At 38.5% G+C, this 10,265-nt stretch overlaps 1 protein-coding gene across 1 annotated transcript; it reads left to right on the top strand.

Moving 5' to 3' along the window:
* The first annotated feature begins 1,827 nt into the window (after nt 1–1,827).
* On the top strand, nt 1,828–9,982 carry LOC113079270 (arrestin domain-containing protein 3-like). Its single transcript, XM_026251505.1, has 8 exons — nt 1,828–2,310; nt 4,680–4,761; nt 4,861–5,008; nt 5,113–5,215; nt 5,754–6,010; nt 6,981–7,143; nt 7,347–7,489; nt 7,605–9,982. Exons 1-8 carry the CDS (start codon nt 2,031–2,033, stop codon nt 7,671–7,673), a joined length of 1,245 nt encoding a protein of 414 aa, XP_026107290.1. The 5' UTR covers nt 1,828–2,030; the 3' UTR covers nt 7,674–9,982.
* The last annotated feature ends 283 nt before the right edge of the window (nt 9,983–10,265 follow it).

Genomic DNA, 10,265 nt, shown 5'->3' with positions numbered 1-10,265 from the left:
ATGAAGTGCCACACCTTAAAAAAACAAAAAATTCCCAAAAGTAATTTGTCTTCCTGCTTCAACAGCGAGAACAGGAATAACCACAACCAGGAACAGATTGCTATCAAGGGGAGTGATCATGTCCATTTTAGCTATCTTGTAGTCTTTGGGGTTGTTTAGTGGCTTCTTTGTGTGAAAGTGTTGGGTGGGTTAATGTATTAACTGGTCTATACCAATTTATCCTCGTGATCATTTGTTTGCGTGTGCACTTTTGGGTGTGTGACTGGTTGTATGTGAGAGTGTATGTTTTGTTTTTAGGAGCTGAGGGCTCTGTTGATCCGTTTGCGTGCTTGTGTGGGGTTGAACACTGAGTGTGGTGATGCAGTATGGAGCACGGATTGGGGTGTGAGTGAGGTTTGGTTTTTTGAGGACTGATTGATAAGCCCTCAGCCCTTTATTTAATTTAGAGTGATTGTTTTGGTGTTTTTGTTAATCTGTTACAGTTTTCGATGAGTGATTGTGTGAATTCTCCTTTTTGTGTGTAAAATCTTTTATGGTCCAGCTTGAGGCCATAGCCTTCCCACCCTTTGCTTCAGGTAATTCCAATGAGAATTATATCTGACACATCACCCTGACCAATGTTCACTTGCCTCTCTTGGCCATTTCAACATTGCTTTCCAGTTAACACTTCTTAAACAGTTCATTTTTGAAAACCGTTTTTTAGATGTGCACAGACCAAAGTAACCTGTAATTTGACATTTATTATGACTTTACTAAAAGTCGCACTAAAACAAAACTATCTGTTAACAAAAGTAAATAAATTAAAGCAATAAAATTCTTCTCAAACCAGCAATATCATCACCTTGTTTTTGCCTAGAAATTTCGGCAGGGGTGCAATAATGGTTTTAAGTTACTGTTCTTCAACAAACCCCTAGAGGGCAGCAGAACCCAGCGATTTAAGCAAGACACAGAAGGACGAAAGAATTTGTGCAGCCGCTGGGAGGCGCATCAGTTTTTGACATCTTGAACCAGCATAGCGGATAAATCTGCATGTGAAATTATTTCAATCAACCTCATCCTCTATAATATTGATCTCTGTATTTTTGTTTTCCTTCTCCTTGTGCCATCAAGGCTGGCACTGATTATGCATATACCATTTCAAAAGAATATTTACACAACGTTTAACACAAATCAATTTACACTAGAATTATAAAATTTGAAATTAAATATATGAAGTTAAGAATATAGAAATAAAAAATATGTGTGAAGGATACTCAGTAACCTAATATGTGGAGTGTGTGTGTGTGTGTGGGGGGGGGGGGGTGTATATTTAAAAGAAGGTTTCTGCAAAAACCCAGTTCAAGTGACATATATTATGACTGAAAAAACTAGCAATTGGCATCAAATCACCATCTTTATCAAAATGTAATATAGCAGCATGACCTCCAGGTAAACAGTTATCTCTTTATCAACATCTAAAACCATATTTGCATGTGTGTGTGTGGGGGGGGGATACATACATATAAAAAATAAATAAATGATCTAAACTGCTTATGTTGTGCATCTCCATTGAGTAACAGAACCCCATATTCACTTATCAATCTAAAACATGTTACTCTTATAACCAAACTGTTCAAATATTAATGTGGCCTCTACATAAACGTGCGAAAAATGTCTAGACTTCCACGTATTATTTTAATACACTGTTCAGCTGTTCGCTGTTATTTGTCTCCTGAGTCCAGGTCAAAGAGCTTCACAAAAAGCGGAAGAAGGGGGACGTACAGGAGCCGCGCGCATGCGCACTGACTTGTTTTTCACAAGAGCAGCGCTTAAAGTGAGCTGGTGGCGAAATTTCACCGTCTTTCATTGCAGACCCTCAAGCCTTCACCGAGACGCGATAACAGCATCTTTTGCTGTTATTCAGCTCTCGCTTCTCAATGACACTATCCAGTGTTTACTCTCGCTTTTTTCATAAGAGATTATTTTCATAGACTTTGCCTTGTGATTTTGTTTTGTCTATAGAACTTTGTACATTTTATTTTCTTGCCACCATGGTGCTAGGAAAGGTGAAGAGCTTCATTGTAACCTACGACTGTCTAAATGACAGCAATGTCCCTGTTTTCTCCAGTGGGGACTCAGTCTCAGGAAGAGTTATTATTGAAGTCACCGGAGAGATTCGTGTGAAGTCACTTAATATACATGCAAAAGGATTCGCAAAAGTTCGTTGGACAGAATCACGAAATGCTGGATCCAACACTGCCTACACTCAAAATTATACAGAAGAAGTTGAATATCTGAATCATAGAGACATCCTTATTGGCCATGAAAGAGGTAAGCATAAAGACCAAACATGCTCTCGGTGTAGATTTGTTCAGAAAAGAGCTGTTGTCTACTGTAGCCTACTGGTGGGATGCTCAGTGGTCCAGGATGACATTACATACTTTGGATGCTGTACAGTACTTGTTGAATAGTGGACCTGTATAGACTATTGTGTGCATTCATATATATATATATATATAGGTTTTTCTTTTTCTATTGTGTTTATGTATTCATTTATTAAAACCGATCGGCTAATTAATCAAACCAAAAAATGCACAATACACAGAATATTACATGGCAGACTCATCAATCATGCAAAATAATGATTTGACAATAGACGTAGATGACCCATTTTTATTAACCCGTTTAAATCACTTAAATGCGTGATATTCAGGGAGTTTTTTTTCTATTTTGATTATACCGATTATGCATTCTTTCAGGTGTCAGTGAAGTAGCTTGAATGAATGGCCACCACAGTTTGTTCATATCTTGCTACAGCCAAATCAATATTAGTTTCGGTGCTCCATCGGTATATTTATTTTTTTGGGGGAAAACAAACTACGTACATTAATTTTATATATTATGACAGATATATAATGGCAGACCTTTCGGCATTATGTCTTAAGTTTCCACCCATTGTTAGAAGCGGTTCAATCCTGTTTTGATGCAGTGTCTAGCTGTTCTTGTCTCTAATTGGTGGAGGCGTCAACGTGTCCTCTATGACATCATGCTCTTGCGGAAAGTGAGAGAAACAGCAGCAACTTTGCACCAACGGCTGTAGTTCACATACTGCACATACTGTAGCTAAATTTAAATGCATTCAGTGGTCCAGTATTCAATTGTCAATGCTGACTGACAACCTCTTTGGATGTGTTTTTTTTTTTTTTTTTTTTTTTTTTTTTTTGTTTGCATACACTGACACTGTTGGACTCTTCACACTTGAAATTGTTAAAAAAATTAAATCCTGGGTAAATGTATTCCCCGCTTATCTTCTTTCACACTGTACAATTATAAACCCTCGTTTGTATATTTAAGACGAAAACTTGTTAAATGAATGCATCTTGCAAGCTGTTTTGATAACTCAAATTCGGTATGACGTTTCAAGTTTGTCCGACTTTAAACGTTTGTCACTTTAAACGTACAACATCTAAAACAACTGTCTATTTTCACTCCAGTTAACGCAAACAATTGTTAAATTGATATTTGTAATGTTCCTGTACAGTGCGCTTCACAGTTTCTGCAACTGCACGGAGCTCATGAATATTCAATGAGCTAAGCGCCAAGGCAGTTTATTGGTCGTCTGTTGCCAAACAATTTTTGCTTTTACGTTCTATCTGTTTTATGCAGTCTATAGTTCTACCACCGCATTGTTTCCCACTGTACCGCCGGCATCAAAACACCGGGTTACAAAATTACAAGTGTGAAAGTTTGCTTAACCCAGTGGAAAACGTGACTTACATCCTTTGTATTTTACATACAGTCATTCCTTATTTTGTGTTGAGAATATTTTGTTAGCCGATGTGGCTTCTAGTACATGAAAAGCGACGTTATTTGCCTTATGTTAAAACTATTTTTATACAAATCAAGTAGTGCTTGTTATGACCTTGTTAGTTGTATGCAGTGTTGTAATTTCAAAGATATTAATTCCCATGTAAAATTTGAATCTAAATCATGTCTAATTTGTCTTTGCCGCTCCTGTATGATTGATTGGTTACAATAAAGGTCGATACATTATGGAAACTGGTCGGTTTTCTGTCGTTTATGATTCCTGGTGTGTGTTTTTTGTCATATGTATCTCACGTGTTTTGCTGAATGGGAGAATACTCTTGAGGTCCACGCCGCAGCACACGGGATTCAATGGGAGGCTGCCGCACACTGACTGGATAATGAGCGCGACGGCTCCGGTTTAAGCCGGTTTCTCTTGCTGGTTTCTGCCCTTGATTGACAGCTTCGTGCTTGTTTACCATGGCTCCGCTAAGCTGAGTGCTGAGCTGGCAAAACGAAAGCCACCGGTGCTCATTAGTGTTACACAAACAAATTATTTAACATTGGAAGTTTGCTTAAAACGTACCTTTGGTTTCACGTGAACTGCAGTGGATTTTGAGCACGTCTCTCTCCCATTCAGAATAAATATTGAAACTGAATACACCATCATACTACATGTGATAAAACACTCATTCATGGGTATGACATAATATTGATGCATACCATGGTTTGCTGGGGTTTATGAGAATCAACTTCTTTATCAAAGGGTGTTTTACATTCATGCATTTAGCAGAAATGTGTGTGTTTGATATAGATAATGTAATAAACAAGAAGATAATGCTTTCAATGCTTTGGCAGGTAAGGTATATTTGGAATATTATTCTCTTCTGTTTCAGATGATGATAACTCTGAGGAGGGACTCACCACTATTCATTCAGGAAGACATGAGTATGCATTCAGCTTTGAGCTTCCACAAACGTGAGTGTCGGTTGGATGTTGCCCCAAACCTAATAATTATTCACCTACATTATCTGTTGTGATTCTTATTCAAATGTTCTCTGTGTTGTGCACGTACAGACCTCTGGCTACCTCGTTCGAAGGAAAGCATGGCAGTGTGCGCTATTGGGTGAAGGCTGAGCTGCACAGGCCGTGGCTTCTGCCCATGAAGACCAAGAAAGAGTTCACTGTCTTTGAGCACATTGACATCAACACTCCTCTCCTGCTGGTGAGTTTTTGCATCATTTGCATCACTTATTCATCAATGCAGTGTTGAATAATGTCCAGTTAAGGTTCTTGCATTTTAAAGTTTTGTTGTTCTATTTTGCATAGTCTCCCCAGGCAGGAACTAAAGAAAAGACGCTATGCTGCTGGTTTTGCACCTCAGGTCCAATCTCCTTAAGTGCCAAAATTGAACGAAAGGGTTATACTCCAGGTGAATCTTCAATCAGTTAACATTTTCACTAGACATTTGAACCCCACTGTACTTTTACATGATGGCTGCAATATGCATAATCAATAAATCTGTTGATTATTTTTCAATTAATAAAAAAGCATCTGACAGGTACAGCCACATTAAACTCTTAACTTTGTTTGAAGCTCTTAAGGGGATAGTTCACCCAAAAATTACAATTCTGTCATTTACTTACCCTCAACTTGTTCCGAACCTTCTATTGTACAAAATATCTCCTTTAGAAAGAAATGTATGCAGGTTTGGAACAACATTAGGTTGAATAAATTATGACAAAATGTGAATTTTTGTGTGAACTTACTTTTAACCTTTAAACTTTGCCTTTAATGTCTTCTCATTGCCAGAATGCATTAGTCACTACTGTAAAGCAACGTGACTGGCAATAATCAAAATAATTTAAAATAATTTTTTATTATCAATTTAATCAGTTAGACGTTGCAGCCTTACATATTCCCCTTCATGCTATTTTGTACCATTAACATTATACAATGTCTTTATACAGGAGAGTCTATTCAGATATTTGCTGAAATTGAAAACTGCTCCTCGCGCATGGTTGTGCCAAAGGCCGCCATTTACCAAACACAGACCTTCTTTGCCAAAGGGAAGATGAAGGAGATAAAACAATTAGTGGCCAACATCCGAGGGGAGTCACTTTCTTCTGGCAAGACGGAGACGTGGAATGGAAAGATGCTGAAGATCCCGCCTGTATCACCCTCCATCCTTGACTGCAGTATCATTAGAGTGGAGTACTCACTCATGGTAAGTCATGGGATTTTATAGTTTGTGTTGACTTTGAAGTCTTCTGGGGCACACATGTGATTATCGATAATCTCTACAAGTGCTGGTCATCTTTATAGTTTCAAAATGCTAATAATGCAGTAATTCGAAAGTTTTCCATGTCGATTTCAAGCGGCTGAAGGTTAATTTCCTTGAAGGCTCTTCTTGCGCATCCACAGATGCAGCATGCAGCAATGATAATAAGATTACACAAGATTATGGCAAGTTCTCTCCTGCACATACTGATAAGAAGATCAGCCTAAAATATCTGATGAAATTCAGGCCAGTGAGTGTTAATGGCCTATTATCCCCTCAAACCAATCTGTTAGTGCCCTTCTTGTGTAATGGTCAGGACCTACTCATATCTAAGTATATTGAGGAAATGTTGATTTATAGGCTATGAATACATAAGCAATGTTATATGTATTGCCTCCTTCAAATTCTTTAATTTCCCGCCTTTTGGCAGAAGCTCTTCATCTTAAATGATTGAAAATATGCTGACTCAATGAATGGGTCATCCCTAATTGTTTAAGCTGGATCCTGGAGTCTGCTTGTTAACTTAAATTGTGATGTATCGAATACTATTTCAAGGGCTAAATCTCTACTTTATTTCAATGCCATCTCAATAGCTGTTTATGAGCACTATTCATGCCTGTCACTCTAAAAACCCACAATCCTGGACACCAATGTTTTATTAACGATTAAGAAAAGATGAATTACTGTCTGGCCAGCTGAGATTTCAGTATAACATAATAGGTTAGGATTATGATTTTCAGTAGTCCTACAGTGCACTGTGATTGTATATTAGAACCGCTTGTTTGCTTTTTGACCCAGAAACAGTGACACTTGACGTCAGACATAACAACCGAATGGTCCTGAAAGCCGCATTTACAAATCAAGGTGCATTGTTTGTGAAAAGATTAACTTAATATTCCAATCATTTTATCTTCAGGTGTATGTAGACATCCCAGGAGCCATGAACCTATCTTTAAACCTGCCTCTAGTGGTTGGCACCATCCCTCTCCACCCTTTTGGTAGCCGGACATCTTCTGTGAGCAGTCAATGCAGCATGACCATGAGCTGGTTAGGCATGACCCTCACTGAGAGGCCTGAAGGTAAGGAACACTCACTTAGTACTACTTGTTTGGAGGCATGTTTGCAGTAAAAGCAAAGATGCTGCATTCATGGAGGCCATGGGATTTGAATCAGTCCTTTTTCATATTACACATATAGGAAAGACTGTAGAAGTCTTCTAACTTGCTGTGGTTGATAATGTGGTTGACTCGGTAACAGTATACATCGCTTTTGCTGTGCGCAGCTCCTCCAGAATATGCAGAGGTGGTCACAGAACAACAGAGACAGAGCTGTCTGGAAGTGTCGTCAAGGCGGGAGAACTTTGATGGCCCACTATTCGCCTACATCCAGGAGTTCCGCTTCCGACCCCCTCCACCCTACTCGGAGGTAAGCTTTTAGTTTAGTTTTGGTGGCTACAATTTTTCTATCAGGGAACAGCTTTCAGCCTTGTTTAAATGCGTTTATCTCATGGCAGCTGTTTCTTTGTTCCCTTCTCCATCAGACTGATCCAAATCCAGATCAAGACACATCAACCGCGGAGCAGCGACTCGACACCTGCCCATCACGCTGAGAAATGGATGGCATGAGTCCAAAGGGATTGGGCTTTAGGAGCTTTCACTTTTGTTTATCTCCCAATGACAGCGATTGTTCACTTTGCTGTCACCACTGAGAGAAAACAAACCTCTATGGGAAAAAATCCAGATGTAAGGGTGCAGGAAGTTACTGTCAAATTACCTGACCAAGATATTCAGACCCCTTGGACGGAACACGCCCCATCGGACTAAGCCTGCAGAGCTTTGTCAAAGTAGTCACTTTTCTCATGCTTTTCAGTAAAGGTTGACAAAGAACATGCAGGCCTTGTCCGAGATTTGAAGAGAAATGCACACTAGTACAACCACAACCATTCGCAGAACAGCTGAGAAACGTGTCATCCTCTTGCCTCAGTTTTTTGTTTTTTTGCACGTTCCTTTTCCTCACTTGGGTTTTAAGATCGCTGATTATTTTAGTTCAGTTTTCAGCCTTTTGGACTAAGCAACGGAAGGCTCTCACTTGAGCCACAAGCAACACAGAGAAATGAATCTGAAGAATGACAGACTGACGTAATGCACTGATCTTGTGTAAGCTCTTTTAAGGTCTGTAGTGTTCATTGATTGTGTTTCCTCATTCGATAATCTGCTCTTGGTAACATGTTGTCTTGACGCTCTTGTGACATTGCCTCACCAATTCATAAGTGTTGCTTTTATTTTATTTTCTTCTGTTCACATGGACTTTATTTTCAGTTCTAATTGTAGAATGCCTTTAAGCCAAACATGGTTTGCTTGGTGTTAAATTTGTTGCACATGTTGTTTGATCATGGTGCAACAGTCCTGTTCCAGCAGCTCTTGCTGCTCATGTGCGTGACGGGAGCAGAAAGATACGTAAAACCGGAGTGGGGTCCGGGCAGGCAGCCTGAAAAGTTTGTCGTCTCTCTGTTTGTTGTGTGTAGCAATGCAGGCTTTAAAATTGCAAAAAAGGCACTCATTCTCAGGTGATCTTCTCACTTTGCCAAATGATGAAAACAAAAATGGTGTAGATTATGTTTTGATTGCACTGTTTCAGTTCAAGGAAGAAGTCTATAGAAGGAATAACAGATTCAATATTGAAAAACAGATTCAATAAAGAGAGAAGAAGATATGCACAACGATGCAGGATGGCTTTCGAAGACTTATGACATTCCCTTTTTGTCCTGCTGCACCAGCAGTCATAATGTTTCTGCAGACCAGTGAAGCCAGATATGACACAGATGCTTTAAAAGCCAAGTTGTAAAGCAAAACAAGGACTATGGATCCGATCCAGAGATGTCCAAATCCAGTTGAAATGAGTTGTACATTTGTTTTTAAAACTCGTTCAACTACTGATGTAGTTAAGGCTATGTTCATGCTTGGCTTTCATTAAGCACTTTTTTTTACTGAATTGGAACAAGAAATCTGCTCATGTGTGGTTGAGGTCTGGAGAAAGTTTAAACCAATACCAATGTAAATAGTTATAGATAGTAGAATTAGTCATATGTGTACATACACAGTCTGTGCGTTATAGGTTCATCTGTAATGTAAAGGGTTTATAATTGGGCAGTTGTTTTGTTTTTGTTTGGAGCAAAGTTGTCTTAACAGTGGCCTTGATGAACAACTGATTTTACCATGCTTTATCATTTATGTGAACCTCACTAATAATAATCCAATTTTCGTTTAGTCTTAGAGATTGCTGTTCAGTTTAAAGGGACAAAAAGGGAAAACCAAAAAGTCCTTCAAAGCGAGCGTTGATCATGCCACTTTTGAGTTGAGCGGGTTTTGGATTTGTTTTCAGTTATTGGTTCTGATGATTATGTTGGGCATTCATTGTGTTTGTTTTTCAGGCAAACGACCATTAGATAGATCCTGTCGTCTCGATTATTATGGGAACAGTAGCTGTAGCACACCTTAGAGAAATGGATGACCCATTTCAGAAATGAAGATCTGCTTCTCTATTGTGTTTATAGTTTAGGATTGAACCAAAATTGGCCACTAAAGAAAGAATTAGCTTTAAATGCAAAAAGAAAAGTGCTTCTTTTTGTGGTTGGTCAATATTCTAGTCCAACGCTTGGCCTTCCGTGTAGTCCAGTGTTAAAGCTAAACTCTTGACTCTGTCAGGAAACACCTTTAGTGGAAATATGGTGTGTTTTAGAAATTAAGTGCAATATTTCTTGAGTTTATTTTGCCTCAGTGGTATATTTTGTCTTATTTCATTGTGAATTAATTTCAGAGATCATTATGAACAATAGATACTGATATGTATGTTCATAATGGTGTCAACTTTTGTCTTAGTTCTTCCTTGGAAATAAATAAACCTCCATCCATAACTTCAGCTGTACTTCTGTTTTATTTATAACAAAACTATGCTGGCAGTAGAGCATCAAAGGAAACAGACTCCTACTTAGAATTTAAAACATGAGCAAAATCTGAAATAACTTCATTCCTGGTCTCTCACTAAAAACAGTGCACCCACAGGATGTTCTAGTAGTTTCACAAATAGTGTCAATGAAGAGTTTTAGGTGATACTTCTCTATAAACACCCCTCTTTAATTTAGAGTGCATATCAAATACCACAAATTTAATTTACACCATTCTCCATCAGAATCTTTCTTTTT

Source organism: Carassius auratus, chromosome 5 (genome assembly GCF_003368295.1).
Source record: "Carassius auratus strain Wakin chromosome 5, ASM336829v1, whole genome shotgun sequence".
NCBI lineage: Eukaryota > Metazoa > Chordata > Actinopteri > Cypriniformes > Cyprinidae > Carassius > Carassius auratus.
The sequence above is the reverse complement of the archived record's forward strand: the minus strand, read 5'-3'. Positions and strand labels throughout refer to the sequence as shown.

Excerpts from the sequence above, each read along its gene's own strand:
- LOC113079270 (XM_026251505.1), top strand. The coding sequence starts at position 2,031 with ATGGTGCTAGGAAAGGTGAAGAGCTTCATTGTAACCTACGACTGTCTA. Across the intron at positions 5,216-5,753 it reads ACGAAAGGGTTATACTCCAG|GAGAGTCTATTCAGATATTT; the intron begins GTGAATCTTCAA and ends GTCTTTATACAG. Across the intron at positions 6,011-6,980 it reads GAGTGGAGTACTCACTCATG|GTGTATGTAGACATCCCAGG; the intron begins GTAAGTCATGGG and ends TTTTATCTTCAG.